A 22,691-nucleotide genomic window follows, 5' to 3' on the forward strand; every position below is an offset into this window, starting at 1 on the left:
AACCCATTCTGTTAGAGAGCACACATACACTCACACACACATTCACACACTGCCTAAAGGGATACATTCTGTCCCAAGACCTGTGCAGTTTGAACTCATAATAAGAAGGGAAATGTGCCCTAAGGACCTCCTGATCAGAGCCACAAACCTATCCTTCAGCCAGTAAGACAAGTGGTATAAATGCCTTCCCTCTTTCCATTTTGGGCTCCCAGAAAGAGCAGAGTAGCTTCCCCCCTACGCAGGTTTTGCAGGACATTGGAAGTAACACCCCCCCCCCCCACCGCCACCAACAACACACTCACATAGACTGGCTGGCTGGGGCTGTATGCAGATACTCCCAGAGCTGTCTGGGCTCAGGGGCAAGGGCAGGAGTGGCCACGCCTCCCTCTCCAGACTACAAGCTCTCTGGACATTACCAGGCTGCCAGATTTTCAGGGCTTACTGGTGGGGGAGGGAGGCTTCTTCACTCTGTCCTTTAACTCCTTTTCTTTGTAGCTTCTTTTTATGAATAAGTAGTTGCCCCAATCAGATCTGCTCAAGGTCACCAAGAAATTTAGTGGGCCAGAGCCCTCCTGAGAGCCCCCAGCCATCTCACTGCAGGGAGACCTAAACTGTATCATGAAGGGATGCACCATCTGCTATGGCCACTGGTCAGCTCTGGAGCTGGTTGCTGTGTACTTGGCAGTTACTGTGATGGCTATGGCTGGAGGTGTCGGACCTGAGGCACTCCTGTCCATCGTGCACCCAGGGAGAGCTCTGGCTGGCAAAGAGGAGGAAAAGTCCTCAGGCCACCCCCTGACCTGAGTAGTAGGGCCCATGAGAAAGGTCCCACAGAGACCAGGGGATCCCCAGGAGGGCCCTGAGGAGCCTCCTGGAATAGACAGTGCTTGAGCTGGTCTTGAGAATGAGCCGGAGCTGGCTCAGCTGGATAAGCAGGAAAGAGTGTCCAGCAGCAGCTGGTGGGGGCTGGAGGTGTGGGAGAGCTGGAGCCTCTGGGGTGCTTTGGCACCAGTGGGGTACAGGGCCACGGGGGGCCCAGGAGATGAGGGAGGGGATGAGGCGCCACCATGCTCTGATAGCAGAGAATGGGTTCAGGCAGAGTAACACAGCAGCGTGCAGCTCCAGGATGGTCCGTTCCCGGGCCATGAGCCTAGAAGTGTGGGACAGAGAGCAGAGGGGTGGGCTGTGATTCAAGCAGAAGAAGTGGCCATGGCTTAGACAGGGGGTTGTGGTATGGATGGTGGGTGCAGGGGCTGGAGAGTTTAAATGTGGTGTGACACACTGGTGCTGGGAAGAGCTGAATTCAGGCCCCAGGTGCAAGGAGCTCTGCTGACTGGACAGGGAGATCAAGGGAGGGATGGAGAGGGCAGCTTCGGTGGGGGCTCCTCCGGGCATCTTGAGGTAACCGGAGTCCCCACCTTATTGCTTTCTGTTCCCCTGTGGGTCAGAGGGGATGGCTGAACTGGGCTTGCAGGTGGGCTCTCCTTCTCCCACAGGCTTCCTGGAGAAGAATCGAGATGTACTGAGCACAGATATCCTCACCCTGGTCTACTCCTCCAAAAACAAGTTCCTGAGGGAGATATTCAAGCTGGAGTCAGCAGAGACCAAACTGGGCCATGGTACCATCATCCAGGCAAAGACAGGGAGCCAGCTCTTCAAGGTGGGCTCCCATGGGTGCCCTGCCAGTGCCTTCTGGGTCTCTCAGCCCTTAGGGCCTCGGGACTCAGACGTGCATGCACAGAGACCTATCACCTGGGGTCTCAGTTGTTTATTCAGGGGCCAGAAGTGAGTGTAAAACAGGAGTGGGGTACTGCTACTGCTGTGTGGATGGCGGTAAGGGGACAGGTACCTGTGGATGTGCCTGCTTCTAAGTGTGTGGTGGTCCGGTGGGGGCACATCTGCTTTCGTTCATTGTATTTTTCTATATTGATCTCTGTGCATATGTTGTATGTGTGTGTGTGTGTGTGGTGTGTGTATTGTGTGGTATGTGTGTACAGTGCGTGTGTTTTGTGCAGTGTCTGTGGGGAGTATGTGTGATGTATGTGGTATTTGGTGTGTGTGGGGATTGGGGTTGGGGGTGTATTTTGTGTGATGTATGTGGTGTTTGTGGTGTGTGTATGGGTATATGTTTGTTGTATGAGATATGTGTGGTATGTGGGGGAGTGTACTATAGTACATATGGTATGTATGTGTATGGTGTGGGGGGTGGAGGGTAGTATATGTGGGGTGTGCGAGATGTGTGTATGGTATGGGATTTGTGGTGTGTGCACATGTGTGCTATGGCATGCGTGACATGTATATGTGATATGTGACATGTAGTGACATGTATGTATCTGTGGTACAGTATGTATGTTTTCTGTGCATGGGGTGTGTGGTGTGTATGAGGGTGTGTGCGCTATGGTGTTTATGGTATGTATGTGGGATGTGTGTGTTATGTGTGGTGTGTGTGGGCGGGTATGGGGTGTGTGCTGTGGCAGCAGAAGCACTAAGGGCTGCTGACAAGGAAAGTGGGCAGCAGAGAGCCCCTAGTTCTCCTCAGGGCAGCCTAGGATTTCCTGGGAGGGTGAGGGTCTGCCCACCCACTCCTTGCCTTGCTTCCACCCCTTAAGAATGACTATTCCAGAAAAGCCTCATGCATCGTCTAGCCCCGGCCAGTGAAGCAGGGCTAGCTGCTAGTGGTTCGGGAATTGGAGTATAGACTGAGGAAACTGCACTCTGTGCCTTGCATTCAGCACTTCCCACAATGAGATGCCCTTGACCTTTCATTGTGCTCCACCTGACCTCTGGAGGAGGCCTCTCCAGAGACCTCAGGACCCAACATGTGCAGAGCAGGCCTGGGGAGGCACCAAGGAGCCATGAGGCTGGGCAGGAATTGCCCCAGTCTGGACCTAGGTGGAGCCAGGCTGGACCCTGTGTCTCACTGAGCCAGGCTAAACTCTCCCCACCTGAGGCCAGAGTACAGGCTTGTCCTGGCTCTGCAGGGTGGGGCGGGGGGCAAAGAATGTCCTGGAGATTTCAGGGAACAAGAGGACAGCAAGGGAAATGCACATTATTTTACAAACCAGGACAACAAGAAAATGCTGCCCATTGATATTACAAGGTGCTGATGATTGCATCCTCTTTTCAGAAGTGGTAAGACTTGTGTCACCAATTAATGCAATTTGGCACTACATACCTTTGCTAGGGTGCATTTGACTTGGGAAGAGTTTGATCAGAGTGCATCACCCAAGATCAGCATTGCACAAAGCACACACTGAGCCAGCTGGGGACTTGCGCTGGCTTCTTCTTGCATCCATAATTTTGTCACATCTACTTTAAAACAATACACATGGGTGTGCCTGGGTGGCTCAGTCGTTAAGCGTCTGACTTCATCTCAGATCATGATCCCAGGGTCCTGGTATCAGAGCAAGCCCCTTGTCAGGGCTCCCTGCTCAGGGGGAAGCCTGCTTTTCCCTCCTCCACTCCCCCTGCTTGTATTCCCTCTCTCACTGTCTCTCTCTCTGTCAAAAATAAATATATAAAACCTTTTTTAAAAAAAATAAAATAAAACAATATACATGTACTACAATCTTAAAATGTGCACTATAAAACATTTTTTTAAAAACATACAAAACCGATACAAAAACTAAAAACATAGAAGGGTAGAGGTAAAAAGTGAATGTTGCCAGTTTTCATATTCTTTCCCACTCTGTTGTATCATCTTGCACACCCCACTTGAGTAACCCCCACCCCTGAACAGGATACCTTGTCCCATCTTACCCACCAGAACCTATGATGGGCCAGTGTATGAGGGGCTGAAAGAATGCAGCCCTGCCTATCTGGGACCTTGGCAGAAGCCTTCACCTGGGTCAGCTGTGCCCCAGGCCGAGCTGCCCAGCCCCTCACTTATGCCTGTTTTTCTGCCTGCAGTCCACAGACCCCAGCAAGCGGCCCTCCACGTTGGCCAGCCAGTTCAAAAAGTCCCTGGACCAGCTGATGAAAATCCTGACCAGCTGCCAGCCCTACTTCATCCGCTGCATCAAACCCAACGAGTACAAAAAGCCGCTGGTAATGAGGGGAGGCTAGGGGCATGCGGGAGAGGGAGGGGGCATCTATTAGATGAGTCTGATGGTATCTAGGGTCACATCTCTCCCTTCAGTGGGCCTGGTCAGCATGAGAGCTCTCTGCCCCCATTCTAGAGATGGGGACACTGAAGTAAGGTGACCAGTCTAGACCATTGAAAGATCAGTGACTGGCTAGGCTTTCGATAACCCAGAGCTCTGCTGTCTCAGTCCACCATTCAGGCTGTGTGCACTTGGCCAGGTGATTTACTTCTTTGAGTCTGTTTTCTGTAAAGTCAGAATTGTGCCTGCCTGAGGGAGGGGGTGGAAGCAGCAAGAACTGTACGTGATGTTTTGGCAAATCTGCATGTGTAAACCCCTTTCAGTAAGGCGCTAAGGGGCCCGCAACTGGTAATAGAATGTCAGAGGCTGACAAGCCAATGGTCACCAAGACCTGAGGCCAAGCGGCTCTTGGCCAATCAGCTCTTTGAAGAGTGGTTTTATCCGCATATATATAGTGTGGAGTGGGAGCCAGGTGCCTGCCCAGGAGTCCCAGATCTGTGGGCTTGGGGATCCCACCCAGAGGCTGAAATTCAAGACTCCCAAACTGGGAGATGTCATCTCAAGGGAGATAAAATGACTCAAAATATTTTATAAGGGGAAAAATTAATATTACATTAATTATATTTTTTAATAGAATGAAACTATAGAAAATTGGGACTGAACTAGGAAATCTAGAATGTACCTTCCTTAGAGGTACAATACCTATATTTAGATAATAACTGTGCTCCCGGAGGCTCTCTGCCCACACCCACATCTCCTGCTTGCGGAGCTGTGAGATGGAGGGCGGGGCCTGAGGCTGATGTTCCTGTTTCCACAAGTCTTTCAGAGACCAAGGCTGCTATAAGAGGGAGGGGAGGGGGCAGGGGGGGAGGGAACAGAAAGGGGCGGGGGTTGGGGGGCGAGGGGCGAGGGAGGGGGCAGAGGGAAGGCGATGGAGGAGGGAAGCGGGGGTAGGCAGGCAGGCTCAGTGTTTAAACCTGGCTAAGTCACTTGGGAGTGTTGGCCCTGAGCCTCAGGGATCTGTTTTTGTTTTGTTTTGTTTTTTAATTTTTTTAAAAGATTTTATTTTTATTTATTTGACAGAGAGAGATCACAAGCAGGCAGAAAGGCAGACAGAGAGAGAGAGAGAGAGGGAGAGGGAAACAGGCTCCCTGCTGAGCAGAGAGCCCGATGTGGGACTTGATCCCAGGACCCCGAGATCATGACCTGAGCCGAAGGCAGCGGCTTAACCCACGAGCCACCCAGACACCCCTAGGGAATCTGTTTTTAAACTGAAGCTAAGTACTCCACCAGGTAGGGCTGTTGTAAAGATTAAATGAGAAACACTGAGCCCACGGGAAATGCTCAATAAATGGGAATCAATTAGTTGCGAAAGACTAAATGCCATAAGCAGTTGTTTCTGTGGCTCTCAGTGTTTCCAGGTGGGTAACTGGCTCCTGGTGGAGTTCCAGATTTGAAGGTGTGCCCCTAGTCCCCAGACATTCCTGGCTTGGAGGTTGAGAGGAGGTTCACTAGAGGCTGAACTATATAGAGTCTGGGGTGGTGGCTGAGTCCCCATACCCCTGTGAAAAGCATCAGGCCCATAGTCCTGTTGGCCACACCCGTCTTTGGGTGGGAGGGGGAGGGGGAGAGAGACTAAACTAGAATAGTTTCTGACTCCAGGTGGGAAATGTATTCCTCCATTCTGCTACACTGTGGGAAGCAGAATGGTGCCGGAAGTGCTGCAGGGGTGCCCACTCCAACACAGGCAAGGCCAGGAGGAAACATTTAACATGACAAATGCAAATGACTTTTATATTCATAGCACTTTGCTTATCCTGAGAATGAGGGAAGTATTTAGTGTTCTCCTGGATGTCACAGTTTGTATGTTATCAACTTTTATCTCCTCAGAAACACTTTCAGGACTTTTCAGTGACTTCAGACCAAATACCTCTCTCTTCAAAAGAGACTTTTGGTCAAACCAAGCATTGTTGAGTTGTCTTGCATCTGGGGATGGCTGCAGGGCTGGGGTTGCCTCACAGAGCCTCGCAGACATGGCCACCATGTGCCAGGGCTCAGAGAGTGGGCCTCCCTCTTTTGCCCCCACAGCTCTTCGACCGGGACCTGTGCATCCGGCAGCTGCGCTACTCTGGCATGATGGAGACTGTGCACATCCGCAAATCGGGCTTCCCCCTCCGGTACACATTCCAAGAGTTCTCACAGAGGTTCGGCGTGGTGCTGCCCAGCGCTGTGCGCTTACAGGTGCCTGTTGCCCTCCGCCTCAGCAGACTGGCCCTAAGAGGCAGTAGTGGTAACCCTCAGAACCCTTTCCACCTCCAGGTACCCCAACCTCCAGTCCCAAGGGTGTCCTCAAGCTGCCCTCCTGAGGCTAAGGGTCCCTTCCCAGACTCCAAGCTTTGCAATGACCCTTGCTCCTCCCTTCCTCTTATCTCCTCCCGCCCCAGGTCTCACTCCCTGGGTGTCCTGGAAGTGAGGGAGCCTCTAGAGGCTCACATGGTCACACTCACTGGATGAGGCCAGTGGCTGGATATGTTGGTTCTAGTAGGTGTCTGCGATTTAAAGCACATGGTAGCAAGCTGGAGAGATGATGTGTGGCTGGATTGCTATTTGAGACAGGAGGTCCTTCCCATCCTTCCTCAAATAACAGTCCTGAATTTTGGACTGCGCAAGTACCCAACAGCCACACCGAGTCTCCAGGCCTGTAAAGCATGGTGGCCTTGATGTTCCAGGTCCTGGGTGCTCCCTTGGGCCCCATCCTTCTTTGGAAGTGCCTGAGCCTGTGTCCTTGCTAAGCAACACTGATGGTGAAACCCAAGAGAGGAGGAAGACTTGAATCCCAGAAAGCCTTTGAGAAGGGACCCTCCACCCTCCACCTTGGGGTGGGGTTGGGGGGCTGCTCCAACTCCCCTGAGTCACTCCTGTCTTCTCTTTGGCAGCTTCGAGACAAAGCTCGCCAGATGACTCTGCACATTGCTGAAATGTGGCTGGGAACAGACAAAGAGTGGAAAGTGGGAAAGACCAAAATCTTCCTGAAGGTGAGCTTCTGAATGTGCTGGTCCTCGGTCTCCTCCTTGGGGCTGTTCCCATGCCCACCAGGTAGCATCCCCTCACCCATCCTGAGCCAATGCCATGGGAGACTATTCCAGGTTTGGCCCCCACCCTGAGGCATCCCTGTTGTAGAAAGCCATGCTGGAGCCATGCAGGGGGCAGGCAGGAAGGAAGGCAGGGGGAGGGCTCAGTCCAGCCTGCAGAAGTCCAGGAGGCTTCTCAGAGTGGGGCATCTAAGGCCAGACCTGAGGATAAGGAGGAGCTGCTCCAAGCCACCAAGCAGAAGCAAGAAGGAGCTCAGGGTAGGCTCCCACAGTCCCTGAGAATAGGCCTCTTTCTCTATGCTAGGAGCCGGACCAGGGAAGTCAGACTGGGGGAAGCTCCACCTCTTTAGAGCCCTGGGATCTAGTGCTTCAGTAGAGGGAATCCATTTGCTGATTCCCCCTCACCCCAGAAGAGCTTGTCCTTGGGCAGACGCGTCCAGGCTGCACCACCCACTTCCTACCTCCATCTCTCACAACTTACAGGAAGGCCCAAGTCACACAGAAACAGCTTGTGGCTAACAGGCTCTAGCCCCTGAACCTGGCCTTTGGGCCCTCCAGGACCACAGGTTGGGTCAAGAGCGACTGAGGAGAGAAACTCCACATTCGCTAGCCTTGTAAGCTCTGGGTGGGTGAGCAAAGAGAGAAAGAGGAGGGAGAAGAGAAGGTCAGTGCCAGAAGCATGCTCTGCCAGCCTCCCAAGCCCCACCCCATCCCTACCACCCCTTCCTGAGTCCTCCACTCCCTCTACTTCCACACAGAGTCTGCTTACCCAGCCTCTCTGTTCCCAGAGGGACCTCCCTGCCCTGACCCTCTAGTCGTCCATCTGTTCATCTGTCCATGCATCAGCCAGGCCTGTGCTGGGGCTCTGGACTTAGACAAGAAGGAAAAAGCAGAAGGGCTTCAGATTCCACTGGGGAAGTGAGGCTGGCAGAGGGAAGACATGGGAGAATTCCCAGGGTGCTGTCCAGGAAGCTGGGACAGACGTTGAGGGCCACAGGGGGGAGGTCGGTGTGGGCAGGTGGTCAAGGAGGGCAGGAGGACAGTGCCCATTGCTTCACTTCTCTCCCTCCCTGGCTGCTCCTGGAGGCTACCATCAGAGGTCTGATGTGTAGTTCTATGTCCCCTGTGCCCCCCTGGGAAGAGGCTCAGTGCTTGCCTAATGCAACTGATGGAGGTGGGAGAGGCCACCAAGCTCCTGCCTCTCCTCACCACTCACCAAACGACCAAGCTGCTTTCTTTTCTACAAAGATGGTCCTTCTCCTACAGGGACTAGCATGGCAATCCCAAGGAAACAGTGATCCAGGTGAAGTACAAAGGGAGGCCAGAGAAAGTCACAGCTCAGGGGCAAATGCGGCTCATCAGCTCACTTTGAATCTTACTCAAAGCTTGGGGGAAATATATTTCTATTGAAACAAGCATGAATCTTACTACAAGTTGAGTGATATTTCACATGAATTTTGGAAAATGAAACACACCTTCAGGGAAAATTTGCCCACTTGTTACCCAAGAAGTATCAAGTAGAATTAGCAAGAAGAAGTTATTTCTACTCAAAGGTAGAAATAAATTTGCCAGATTGAATAAACAAGAAGAAAGAACTAAAATGGGAAGTTCTTGTATTGAGAAATAGGGGTGTTGTTACAGCTCCTATGTCTGAGCCACATCAGGATCAATCTGAGGGCCCCCTTCCCCTTCTTGCCCTCCTGGGAGCACATATGCTCCTTCTGGAGATAGGGTCCTGGCCCCAGGTAGGGTGTGCAGATGAGTGGAGGCAGCTACATGCTGGGATCTCCTCTGTTCCAGGATAACCAGGACACTCTGCTGGAGGTACAAAGGAGCCAGGCCCTGGACAAGGCAGCAGTCAACATCCAGAGAGTCGTACGAGGCTACAAATGGAGGTGCTGGCTCTCCCCAACCCCCTCCCAAACCACACACCCACATCTATTCATGGGCTTGTCTGCCACATATATATATCCTCTTTGGTGAAACATCTGTGCTTATTGTTTGCCCAGTTTCTGATTGGATTCTTTGTTGAGTTTTGAGAATTACTTATGTATTCCAGATACTAGTCCTTCTTGGATGTGTGGTTTGTAAATATCTCCTCCCAGTCTATAGTTTTTCCTTAAGTTCTCTTAAGAGGGTTTTTGCAGGGCAAAATTTTTGGTTTTGGTGGAGTCCAGTTTATCCAATTTCCCTTCAGGGAGCATGCTTTTGGTGTCACATCTAAGATCTTTGCCTGAAGGTTTTCTCCAGTCTTTTTTCTAGAAGGTTCTATGTTTTACAGTTTGCATTTAGGTCTATTTTCATTTTGAGTTAAATCTTGTCTAGCATGTGAGACTTAGGCTATGGTTCTTTTTAAAAAATTTTCCCCAGTGGATGTTGCTCCAGCATCATTCATTGGAAGTCCCATCCTTTTCTCAGTGAATTGATTTTACACTTGTGTCCAAAACCAGTTGGGCATATATGCAGATCTGTTTCTGCATTCTCTGTTTGGTTCCACTGATACATGTATCTGTTCCTCTGATGGTGCCACACTGTCTTGTTGACTGTAGTTACATAGTAAGTCTTCAAATAGACTGATTCCTAGTACCTTCTTTTTCAAAATTGTTTTAGCTGTTCTGGGTCCTTTGCCTTTCCATATACATCTTAGAAAGTCTTTATCTATACCTACAAAAAATTCTTGCTGGAATTTTGGTCGTAATTAATGTTATATATCAATTTGAGGAGAATTGACATCCCCCATGTTAAGTTCCCTAACCCGTGAATTCCGTTTATTTAGATCTTCTCTGATGTCTTTCACCAATGTTTTTTAGTTTCTGGTATACATGTTCTGTATGTGTTTTGTTTTTTTGAGACATTATAGATTGGGGTTTTTTTAGACATTATAAATGGTATTGTATTTTTAATTTTGGCATTGATATGTTCATGGCTAATCTAAAAATATTATTGATCTGCATGTGTTGACTTTGTTTCCTACAACCACTTACTTTTTATGGATTTCTTGAAATTTTCTATGTAGATAATTACATTATCTGTGAATAGGGACAGTCTTACTTCCTCCTTTCCAATCTTATGTCTTTTATTTACTTTTCTGCTTTATTGCACTGGCCTGAACTTCCAGTATCATAAGAGTGGTAAGAGCAGACAACTTTGCTTTGTTTCAGATCTTGGGGGAAAGCACTCAGTCTTTAACCACTAAGTATAATGTTAGTTGTAGGTTTTTTGGTAAATGTCCTTTATCAACTTGAGGAAGTTTCCTGTTTGGGGGAGTTTTTCTCAGAAATGGGTATTGAATTTTATTTTTTAAAAAGTTTGTATTATTTGATATGATCATGTGATTTTTTTCTTGTTTAGCCTTTTAATATGGTGGATTACATTGATGAATTTTTGAATCTTGGACCAGCTTTTCATCCCTAGAGTAAGCCCTACATGGTCATAGTATATAGTTCTTTTTATATATTCCTGAATGCTATTTGCTAACATTTTGTTATGAATTTTTACATCTATATTTATGAGATCTATAGTTTTCCTTTTATTCTTATGTAATGTCTCTGTCTGGTTTGATATCAGAGTAACATTAACATCATAAAATCAATTAGTAGTATTTCCTCCTCTTGTATTTCCTGGAAGAGATTGTGGGGAATTGATGTGAATTCTTTGAATGTTTGCTAGAATTCTCCAGTGGAACCATCTAGGCTTGGAGACTTCTTTCTGGGGAGTTTTTAATTATCAATTCCTTAATAGTTAAAGGGCAATCAAAAGTATCTATTTCATATTGAATGATTTGTGGTAATTTGTGCTTTTTGAGAAATTAGTCCATTTCATCTTAGTTGTCAAATTTATATGTATAGAGTTATTTGTAGTATTCTATAATTATCATTTCAATGTCTGCAGAATCTATGATGATACCCGTGTTTCATTCCTGATATTGACAATTTGTGTATTTTTTTCTTTGTTTTGCTAGACGTTTGTCAATTTTATTGATCTTTTCAAAGAACGAGCTTCTGATTTCATTGATTTTCTCTATTGCTTTTCTTTCTTTCTGTTTTCAATTACAATGATTTCTGCTCTTTGTACTGTCTCTTTTCTTCTTCTACCTTCGGGTGTATTTTACTCTGTTTTTTTAGATTATTAAGGTGGGAACATAGATAATTGATTCAAAACCTTCCCTCTATTCTAGTGTAAAATGCTACAAATCTCAGCACTGCTTTAGTTATGTCTCATTCATTTTGATATATTGTTCTTTCATTTTTATTCAGTTCATTTTTAAAACAATTTCCTTTGAGACTTTCTTTTTGGCCCATGTGTTCACACTTAAAAGTATGTTGTTTAGTTTCTAAGTTTTTGGAGATTTTCCTGTTATCATACTATTATTGATAGCTAGTTTGATTCCATTGTGGTTAGAGAAACACTCTGTATGAGCTTAATTATTTTAATGTTGATATCTCCCTTATGGCTCAGGATATGAACTATAGTGTTATATATTCTAAGAGCACTTGAAAATGATACATATTCTGCTCTTTGGTGGAATGTTCTAAAAGTGTCAGATCTTTGTTGATAGTGATATTGAATTTTATATTCCTGCTAATTTGTTTCCTATTTGTTCTACCAATTATTGAGAAAGAGGTATTGAAGTCTCTAAGCATAATTGTGGATTTTCCTTTTTTTTTTTTTAAGATTTTATTTATTTTTTGACAGAGAGAGATCACAAATAGGCAGAGTAGCAGGGAGAGGGCAGGGGGAAGCAGGCTCCCTGCGGAGCAGAGAGCTGATCCCAGGACCCTGGGATCATGACCTGAGCCCAAGGCAGAGGCTTAACCCACTGAGCCACCCAGGTGCCCCAGATTTTCCCATTTTTCATTTTAGTTCCATCATGTTTTGCTTCATATATTTTTCAGCTGTGTTGTTTAGTACATAAACATTTAGGATTGCTATATCTTCTTAGTGGATTTATCGTTTTATCTTCATGCTATATCCCCCTTTATCTCTGGTTATTTTCTTCGCTCTGAAGTCCACTTTCTCTGATAATAATACAGCCACTCCTGTTTTATTTTGGTTACTATTTACAAAATGTCAACAGAGTTGATATATATTTTTCATCCTTTTACTTTCAACCTGTATTTCAATTGAGTTTCTCATAGAACAGCCCATTACTGCCAAGTGGTGATGGAAATCCAGGATTCCTCAGGGGTCTCCACTGACACAGGGCTCATTACTACTCATCAAGGGTGGCTTCCCACTCAGCGTTCTATGACATGACCCTGGCAAGGGCAGAAATCTAGGCTCCCTACTTGGTATTTTTTGGCGTAAGTGGGGCTGGGACCACAGTTGTTTTGTGGCTTTTCACTGGAGTAGAATGGTTTTTATTTAAAAGTTTTCTGTTTTGCTAAGTTGCCCCTTCCCTGATCCTTCTGGTAGAAAGAGAAGGCTTTCCTTGGGGCTTTTTGATCTGTCTCCATTGTCATTTCTGAATTACTGACTTCGTCAGCTCCTGCTCTGGGGAATATGAGGTAAAAAGAAAACCCAGGGAAGTTACCATTGTGTCACTCCTTGGATCTGAGATCCTTAACTGGCCTGCCTTCTTCTCTCCACATTTCAGTCTTCTTATATTTGTTTTATATAAATGTACAGGGTTTTTAGTTGTAGTCAGCAGGAGAAATAGGAAAAAGTATGTCTACTCCATCTTTCCAGAAGTGATCATCATTGATAATTGATAGTGTTCTTGTTCTTCTGGACAATACAATTAGATAAGAATAGTAAAGAAAAGATAAAAAATTCTGGTTTTTCAACTTCAACTCTGTTGACATTTTGGATTCGATAAATCTTTGTTGTAGGGCTGTCCTGGGCATTATGGGATGTTTAGCATTCCTGGCCTCTACTCAGGAGATGCCAGGGGCACTCTCCTCCCCCAAGCCCCAGTCATAGCAAACCAAAATATCTCTAGACATTGCCAAATGAGCTGGGGGGGGGGGCAAAATCACCCCCATTTGAGAACCACTAGTGTAAGTATTAGAAAGGAAACAGATTATCTTTATTTTAGATAATTATTTACTTCAGCCTCATATTAGAATCACCTAGGGATATATTTATACTCTATGTGCCTGTATACCAAAAAATATTAGATAGATAGATAGATATTCTCCAGACCCATCAGCAAAGATTCTGACTTAATTAAACTGGGTAGGACCTAGACATCAATAAATATTGAAGTTCCCAGAAGGTTTTTAATATAGTTGAGATCTACTGTCTTAAGCCTAAGAAAATATCCTGAGAAATTATTAAAAGTGCTAAGGAAACTCAGATAAGTATGAGATAAAGGATACATCTATATGCACCAAGCTCACTTCCCCAGAGGTCAGGTTTCAGGTTACTCTCTCTGTATTCAGCCCCTTTCCACCCTACAGAAGGGTACCCAGGCTACCAGGGCCTGGGGGGGGGGGGGTTGCCTTCTTGCTTTGACCTGCCTCCAGAGAGGAGTCCTTGCCTGGGATTCTGACCTGGTTCCTAGCAGACACCTGGGCTACTGGCCAGAGTATCAGGAGAAGTCTGGCAATGAGTAAAAAGTTAGAAATGAGTTTTATCTGGGGTGCCTGGGTAGCTCAGTGGGTTAAAGCCTCTGCCTTTGGCTCAGGTCATGATCCCAGGGTCCTGGGATCGAGCCCCACATCCCTCTCTCTCTGCCTACTTGTGATCTCTCTCTGTCAAATAAATAAATAAAATCTTTAAAAAAAAAAAAAAAAAAGAAAGAAGTTTTATCCTGGGCGCCTGGGTGGCTCAGTGGGTTAAGCCACTGCCTTCGGCTCAGGTCATGATCTCAGAGTCCTGGGATCGAGTCCCACATCGGGCTCTCTGCTCAGCAGGGTGCCTGCTTCCTCCTCTCTCTCTGCCTGCCTCTCTGCCTACTTGTGATCTCTCTCTGTCAAATAAATAAATAAAATCTTTAAAAAAAAAAAAAGTTTTATCCTTTCGTAGACCTTTGTAAAAAATGAGGGAAAATTTCCTGATTGCTCTAAAAAACTAGACTGTCCTAAGTCACAAATTTGAGTAGTTGGCAATATTTTAAGTTCTTAACATGTGTGTCTTTGGCTTATAAAGGCTTCTGGGAAAGAAATAATGTAAATATTCATTTTCCCTGGCATTTCATTATCCCTCTTCCCTTCAAATCATTTTTCCCCTAAAGGCTTTGAAATGTCTGAGGTTGTTGCACGCATATTCCTGCATTTTTCCTTCTAGGAAGGAGTTCCTGAGGCAGAGGCAGGCAGCTGTGACCCTCCAGGCTGGATGGAGGGCCCACTACAACAGGCGGAACTTCAAGCAGGTGAGAGAACTCACTGGAGAGGCTGCTCCACTGAAAGTTTGTTCATGTGAATATGAGAGCTCAGGTAGGGAGGATCCGATCACTGACTCGTTACAACAGACTTCAGATTGTTTCCTCAGCGCTCCACACACTCCCTGTTTAGTATCATTTCAGGTCACATGGTTTGTGGGCTTCAGTGTGTTCTCTTGAAGAATTTTGGGTGTCTCTAGAGCTAGAACGAGGTAGCCTGTTCTAAAATCACATCATGATTGTCTTTTCCCAATTTGCCGGCAGCAATGTAGGTTGATGGATTATTCTTTGTTTCGAGCTCTTCTAATTTTTTTCTTAGCCACAGTCACTGCTAGTGAGTGTCTGCTCAGCAAAAGAACCAGAGCAACCTTAACCACGCCCTACTGGGCCTCACCTGACCGCGTGACTTTGTCAAGGATATGACTGTGGTTGGGACATGCAGTGGTCACATCAACAAACCAGGGCCAGGAAACCAGGCTCAAGGAACCAGGACCAGATGAGCTATGAGAAGCTAGAGTTCTGTGGAGGAAAGTGAAGACCCCTGGTTACTGGACTGTGGAATGATGCTTTAGGGGCAGAGAAATACCAAGAGGAGCCTCTGAGGGTCCAGACAGGAGAGGCTGGAGGGCAGGGAACAGGGGAACAGCAACAAGATGCACATCTTAGCATTTTGAAATTTGACCCCAGGCCTGCCCATATACTGTCTCACAAAGCATGTAATGGCAGCTGACATGGATGGAAAAGCTACTTAGAACCATTGCTTTGCATGCATTGTTTTATTTCTTTTTAAACCAACCCCATATGTCAAGAAACTGAGGCATAGAGAGATTAAATAATTTTCCCAGGAGCACACAGCTAGTAAACAGTAGAGCTGGGGTTTGGATGCAGGTCTGTAGAACTTCCAAGCTTGGAGGATGAAGCATGACCCCACACACCCGGCACCCATTGGGTTGGTCTTTGAGAAGCCAGCAAGACTCTTCCAGGGGCTCAGGGACTACTGTGCACCAAAGCATGTTTGCAGCATAGAAATGGGTGTTTATCAATTTATTATTTCCTCTTAATTTTAAAGATCCCAGAGATTAGCTTAATGAAGCCAGCCATAGCGTCCACACAGGTACCCTAGCTTCTGACAATTTGGCTGGACTTAGCTTTAGGTGTGATAAGCAAGTCCCCTTGGAATTCCATTACTCATGTGACCTCCAAACCAATTCTGTAATCACTGACCACCAGAAGAGCACTTTATTATCTATGCCGTTTAACAATACTTAGTTAACACTTATTTGCATGCCAAGGACTGTTCTAAGTGCTTTGCAAGTAATAACTCATTTAATATGCTTATGCTTGTAGGTGCATAAAATTTTAGCACTAACCTTTTGCCAAAAAGCAGATAACTGTGAAGTTTATCTGTAAGGTCTCCTGGGGCATATGACTTGCCTCTTTTTCTCTCTGTCTCTTGGGGAAGGCCTTCTCCCTGCTCTTTGCCCTGCTGGGCCCAGGACTCCTTTTTGAGCATCTGTCCCTCTTGTGTCCACAGATCCTCCTGGGTTTTGAGCGCCTGCAGGCCATTGCCCGGAGCCAGCTGCTAGCAAAGCAGTACCAGACCATGCGGCAGAGGATGGTCCAGCTGCAGGCGCTGTTCAGGGGCTACCTTGTGCGCCAGCAAGTCCAGGCCAAGAGGAGGGCAGTGGTGGTCATACAGGCGCATGCCAGGGGTATGGCTGCCCGGCGGAACTTCTGGCAGCAGAAAGCCAATGTAGGTAACCGGTGCACTCTTAGGCCGGTGAGGGCTGACTGGGGCCCATAGCAGGAGGCAGTCAGGAGGGATGAACATTGAGCTCTCACCAGACACTCCTATCCCCTCCATGTCTAGAGTTATTGCCGCAGCAGGTCCTCACGCCATTTGGGACACCTAGGTCACCCCCAGGAGCATGTAGGATTGGCATAGAAAAGGCATCATGTCAGCAGGATGGTCTTATACCTGGAACGTGGTGCTCGCTTCGGCAACACATATAATAATATACCTGGAACCTGGAAATTGAGACCCTTGGTCTCCTCCTTTTAGCCCTGGGGACAGTTTCTCAGCAGGACTGGTCCCTCCCTGAATGACACTGGAAACCAGGGCCAGATGAGCTATAGGTGACCACAGCTCCGTGGAGGAGGGCAAAGACCCCTGGGTGACTGGGCCATGGCATGACACTTCTGGGTTAGAAAAATTCCAAGAGGGGCCTTGGAGTGTCTGGGCAGGAGAGGTTGATGGGCAGGGAGCTGGGGAGCGGCACAAGGTGCACATCCCTGCCTTTTGAAATTTCACCCTTGAGATCCCCTTTCCTCCAATGGGCACCTGAGAGTCAATCTCTTTCCTCAGTACTTGCTCATTTGGAAACTGTGATAAGGAAAAGGCTAGGATGAAGTCTACGCCTGCTCTAGAGATGAAAGTTGGGACTGCTGAGCACATTACTAGTGCATGCAGTGGTCAGGACAAGTAAGACAGCGGACCCTCAGACATGTGCACAGCAGGCTTCCGCTCCCATGTAGTGCCAGACACACCACAGATCAGCCTCACCTGTGCGTTAGTTAGTACAGGCCCAGGGATCTGTCCTAGTGGAGCCTTGAATGAAGGGACCAGGTGGGAAGCTAGGTTCTAGGGGCCCCTAGGGCTTGAGGCAATAGCTCAGGGACCATTTCAGGCAGCCTTCCTTCTCTGGACCTCTGATTCTCATGGGAAACAAAAAGCCCAGGGTGGTTCATCTCTAGTCATACTAGCTATTAAATTCTAGGATTTTAGAGGAAAACTTACTGATTTGAACAAATGACGTCAGGAGGAGGTCAGTGAGGTGCTTGCATCTGCTGGCCCTATGGTGACCTTGCTCCATGGGGTGTATGCACAGGGGCCTCTGGTCATCCCAGCTGAAGAGCAGAAGAGCCCAAGTGCTCTCCCCACCAGGAAGCAGAAGTCAATCTATGACACCATCACAGACACGGAGATGGTGGAGCAAGTGTTCGGTTTCCTCCCTTCCATGATCGGTGGGCAGGAGGGCCCAGCCCCACAGCGCTTTGAGGTAAGATGGGCCCTGTCGTTCAGGGGTCCGGCCTGGCAGGGGATGCGAGGATGCTGCTCAGTCCCTGACTGCGGTCAGCCTCCAGGCTCATGGAGAAGCCAAGACTCAGCTAGGGGAACTGGCAGAAGACACAGTGAAGTGTGTTCTGCAGGCCTGGTTACCAAGCAAAGAAAAGGGGAGCATGAGTTTCTGTGTGAAGACCCTTCCAAATTAAGCAGGTTTCTTACCTAGGAGACTTCCTAGAACCTTTAACATGCAAATGCTTTGGGGCTTTCAACCAGGCAGTATCTCCCACCCTGTATTCGACCCCCTCTCTCAGAGCACCCTGCAGCTGCTGCTCTGCAGACTGTGACCTGGGGGCTGATGAACACTGAAAACTAATGAGCACTGACAGCGGTGTGTGGGGCAGGGGAGGGGCGGAGGGGAGAAGGGAGGCCAGGAGGGGAGCAGGTCCCCTGAGCTCTTGCCATACTCAGCTCTGGGCCCTGAGACCCAGTGAACTAGGTACCCCCACCACTGCCCCTCCAGGTGCTCATGCCTTTCCCCTAAGCATGTACACACACACACACACACACAAACACACACACACATACCAGGCTGCACAGTCGGGGCAGCTGAGACCACTTCTGCAGGAGGAGAAGCCCACCAGGGGCCCACTGACGATGTGAGGTGGTAGAAAAGGTCTCAGACACGGGGGAGGAGTGGTTCCTGCTGTACCCAGCCTATACTCAGACAGAACTAGCTTGGGGCTCCCTGGCCTCCAGAGAGGCACACCCTGCCAGCTAGCATCTGAAAGGACAGCTGACCTCTGGCCTTCCCCCTCACTGGCACACAGGACTTGGAAACGGAGACCCAGAAGCTGCCCGAGGTTGACCTGGACGCAGTCCCCATGGTAGAGGAACCGGAGGACGATACGGACAGCCTGGCCGAATACACCTTTCCCAAGTTTGCTGCAACCTACTTCCAGAAATCAGCCAGCCACACACACATCCGGCAGCCCCTCCGATACCCGCTGCTCTACCACGAGGATGATGCCGACTGCTCGGTACCCAGTGGCTCTCTGGTTTCTAGTGGCTCAGGCCACCCCCTGCTTTGGAGGCAATGAGGAAGGGGAGGGGGCACCGTGGGCCCTTCATTCTAGCCGAGCCCTCTGTCTCCCTTCCCGCAGGCAGCCTTAGCCGTGTGGAGCATCATCCTGAGGTTCATGGGGGACCTTCCGGAGCCAGTGCTTTTCTCCAGGAACAGCCTGCGTGGGGGCTCAGTGATGCGGCAGATCCATGACACCCTGGGCAAAGAGAACAACACCCAGTCTCCACAGCTCCATGTATCCACACAGGTGCGAGGTGCGAGGTGCAAGGGGGCGGGGCAGGGCAGAGCCCAGGTGACTCCCTGGCCCCAGGCCCCATGGAAGCTGCTCTGGAAGTGGGCAAGACATGGAGTGAGTGTCAACCACTGAACCCTTGACTTGAGCTCAGGACCTCCTGAGCATGATGCCCAGGAGTCCTGAGTGATACAGTCTATACTGAAAAGGGCCATCCAGGCTCTGGGTCTTGGGTTTGATGTGAACAGAGTTCAAACACACAGAGCAGTGGTAACAACTGGTGGTGTTACTGATGGACAGCGTGCTGTCTGCCAGTTGTTCCTCTTCAGTTAATCCCCAGGGGAGCCAACCCTATGATGTAGGGATTAGTGAGTTTATTACAGCGAAAGAAACAAAGAAGTGAAGAGACTTGTGCCCAGATCACAGTGAGTATGTGTGACAGAACTGGGCTTTGAATCCATTTTAGTGAATTCAAAGACCAAGTTCTTGAACTGTGGTCTATCTTGCCCTCTGATGGAAGGGTCATTCACATCCACTTTTGGTCAGAAGTCCTTCCCAAGGCCTCAGTTGCATGATGTAATCTTAATGGAACTTACCAAGAATAGTTCAAAGGAATTACACAGCAGTGACAGCACTGGGACCCGCCAGCAGCAGGAGCCCCAGGACGGCCTATAATTCTGACAGCAGTTCCAGTGTGTGCGGGTTTTCCCCACACCAAGCAATTCTCCAGCCCCAGCGGGGTGTGCCACAATTCCACTCAACTGGGATGCTATTGGCCTGAGGCAGTGTCAGATCCTGGATTAAGGGTTCAGTCCTGCAAGACCACCCCCATCTTCAGATACCAGTCGCAAGTCTGGGTTGCCACCTGTGCTTCTGACCCACACGCTACAAGTCAGGGGTTCCCATGACCCCCTTTTTGGGTTTGATTAATTTGTTAAAGCAACTCACAGAATTCAAGGAAATACTTTAATTACTAGATTATCAGTTTATTATAGAAGGACATAACCCAAGAACAACGAGATGGAAAAGATGAATAGGGCAAAGATTGGGCAGAGGGTGGAGCTTGGATGCTCTCTCCCAGCTTTCCACTCTCCCCAAATTCCCACGTGTTTACCAACCCAAAGCTCTCTGAATTCATCCTTTTGGGTTTTTAAGGAGGCTTTATTACTAAGAGGCATGAAGAATAAATCATTGGCTCCTGGTGATCAAACTCAATCACCAGCCCCTCAGCACTCCCCAAAGGTGGAGGTGGGAGGGAGGGGACAGAAAGTTCCAGTCCCCCAATCACAGTGTTGGTTCAACTGACCACCAACCCCCATCCTTTGGTGTTTAGAAAAGTTGGTCCATTAACGTAACAAAGATGCCTTTGTTGCAGGAAATACCAAGGGTTTCAGGAGCTCCACCCAGGAATGGGGATGACAAACAAATACATATTTCTTACTGTAAATCATGATATCACAGCTCTCCATACATCCAGTGTCTGGGATTCTGCTCAGACATCTGCAGGGTCTTGTGTGCAAACTAAGTGCACAGAAATCCAGGGGAGTCTGCAGCTTGAGATCACGTGGCCAAACCTGGTCCAGGAGTTACACAGGAAGTTGCCCAAGTTAAGCCCTGATCTCTACAAGCATTGGCTTTGCAGAGCATGTTAATTATCTGTTGCTGGGTAACAAATAACTCCCCCCAAATTTAGCAGCTTAAAACAGTACACATGTATTATCTCACACAGTTTCTGAGGGTCAAGAGCAGTTTAGCTGGTTCATCTTAGCTAGTGGTCTGCCATGAGATTGCAGTCAGGACTGCTGTCATTCGAGGCTGGACAGGAGCTCCAGCATCCACTTCCAAGATGGCTTCCTAACACAACTGCTGGCAGGAGGCCTCAGGTCCTTGTCACACGGGCCTGCCCACAGGGCTGCCCCAGTGTTCTCATGATAGGACTTTCCCAGCCTAAGAGATCTAAGGAAACTGCAGTGCCTAATCTCATAATTCACATACTGTGGTGGGTGGGACTACAAGGGGGTGTTAATCACTGGGGGCCATTCAGGAAAGGGACCCTGGGTGGTAGTCCATCCACTCTGCACCTCTGGACAGTGAGCACAGTGGGAAGCAGAATGGACCTCCCAGGAGTGACGTACCAAGTTTTTCTTCCTATGCACATTTATTAAGCACCTGTTCTGTGCCTCCCACAGGAGCAGTCAGCCAAGCCAGCCTTGCCCACCCTCACCTGATAGCTAGTGTGTTTCGCTGCCCATCCCTGTGTAGCAAACCAGTTCTACCCCAACCCCCACTGATCTCAACCCAAGCCTAGTCCCACACTGAGCTCTAATTTTGGCAGAAACTTCCCATGATGCCCTCAGGACAAGGTGGGACTCGTGATCCTCTGGCAGAGCCCCCACCTTGCAATGGGCAGAGGGTATTCCAAATCATCCATGAAATTTTCACTGAGCATGACCATGCCCTAGGGCCATCCTGGACACCTGGGCTCAAACCCAGCCCTACCTTGGAGGGCTTTACTGGTATGGGCTTTGGAATCAGAATGGTGCGGAGCCCTCCCTGAGGGCCAGTTATGTGAGTAGATTTGTGTAGCCTCTCACCTCCCCTTGCCTCTGTTTCCTGACCCAGACGTGAAGAAGAGGGTGGGCATCTTTGTAAGTGTTACAAAGCTCAGCCAAGATGTAGAGGACTGCATGCAGTTTTGTAAACTGCACCAGGAAATGGCTGGGAAGGTGGACACTAACTCTGTCTAGGTGACGGTGGGGTTAGCAGCAGCATCAAAGTGCTGGCCTGGCACACCTTCCCTCAGGAACTGTCTCCTTCCACAGAGACCCAGCCGCAGGGACAGAGGGAGCAAGGACATCTCCTCCATGAAGCTAAAACGGTCCTCCAGGATCACAGGCCAGGTGAGCTCAGGGTAATGGGGCCTTAGTCTACTTCCAGCCCTGCTGTTGGCCTGCCACAGGATCCCAAGCTTTGGATTCCCTCCTTGTGCCTGCTTTCCTCTTTTGCAAATGGGGAGCATCAGAGCTCTCCTGATAGCCTCCTTTGGGTTTCAAGGTAACCAGCCAGCTGAATATTGGAGAGGAGGCATTTGAGCCTGATGGCCCCATCTCAGACAGACCCATGTCCAACTTGGAGAAGGTGCACTTCATCGTGGGCTGTGCTATCCTGCGACCCAACCTCAGGTCAGTCCCCATTCCCACCTCACCCCATTTAGAACACCAGACCCCACAGGGCCGCAGCTTCCTCCTCTGCCTGCCTTCTAAGACACCCTTTCCTCTCCCTGCTCCCTGGCCTGGGGCCTGCAGCCTAGGTCTGAGTGCAATAGATATTATAACCATTAAGGGTTCTCTACTTGGTCTGTGTTAAAACTCATGAGTAAAAGCAAATTTTAGGAGAACAGAATTATCATGGAGTAGTGATTCATTTTATTTTATTTATTTATGTTTAAATATTTTATTTATTCACTTGACAGACAGAGATCACAAGTAGGCAGAGAGGCAGGCAGAGAGAGAAGGAAGCAGGCTCCATGCTGAACAGAGAGCTTGATGCGGGGCTCCATCCCAGAACCCTGGGATCATGACCCGAATTGAAGGCAGAGGCTTTAACCCACTGAGCCACCCAGGTGCCCAGTGATTCATTTTATTTTTTTTTTAAGATTTTATTTATTTATTTGACAGAGATCACAAGTAGGCAGAGGCAGGCAGAGAGAGAGAGATAGGGGGAAGCAGGCTCCCCGCCAAACAGAGAGCCCAATGTGGGGCTCTATCCCAGGACCCTGAGATCACGATCTGA

General features: G+C 48.5%; 1 protein-coding gene across 4 annotated transcripts in view; it reads left to right on the forward strand.

Annotated features, from left to right (window-relative positions):
- The window catches only part of MYO7B (myosin VIIB), a 104,311-nt gene that overhangs the window by 58,863 nt on the left and 22,757 nt on the right, over positions 1 to 22,691 (forward strand). For all 4 annotated transcript variants that reach the window (XM_059166512.1, XM_059166514.1, XM_059166513.1 and 1 more), the window contains 12 exons: positions 1,497 to 1,660; positions 3,910 to 4,047; positions 6,192 to 6,344; positions 7,040 to 7,138; positions 8,996 to 9,090; positions 14,426 to 14,510; positions 16,054 to 16,272; positions 17,408 to 17,578; positions 18,414 to 18,623; positions 18,747 to 18,914; positions 21,722 to 21,799; positions 21,954 to 22,081. In XM_059166512.1, coding sequence (XP_059022495.1) covers positions 1,497 to 1,660; positions 3,910 to 4,047; positions 6,192 to 6,344; positions 7,040 to 7,138; positions 8,996 to 9,090; positions 14,426 to 14,510; positions 16,054 to 16,272; positions 17,408 to 17,578; positions 18,414 to 18,623; positions 18,747 to 18,914; positions 21,722 to 21,799; positions 21,954 to 22,081 — 1,708 coding nt within the window. The remainder of the gene's footprint in view (positions 1 to 1,496; positions 1,661 to 3,909; positions 4,048 to 6,191; positions 6,345 to 7,039; positions 7,139 to 8,995; positions 9,091 to 14,425; positions 14,511 to 16,053; positions 16,273 to 17,407; positions 17,579 to 18,413; positions 18,624 to 18,746; positions 18,915 to 21,721; positions 21,800 to 21,953; positions 22,082 to 22,691) is intronic.

The sequence above is a fragment of the Mustela lutreola genome, chromosome 3, assembly GCF_030435805.1.
Source record: "Mustela lutreola isolate mMusLut2 chromosome 3, mMusLut2.pri, whole genome shotgun sequence".
NCBI lineage: Eukaryota > Metazoa > Chordata > Mammalia > Carnivora > Mustelidae > Mustela > Mustela lutreola.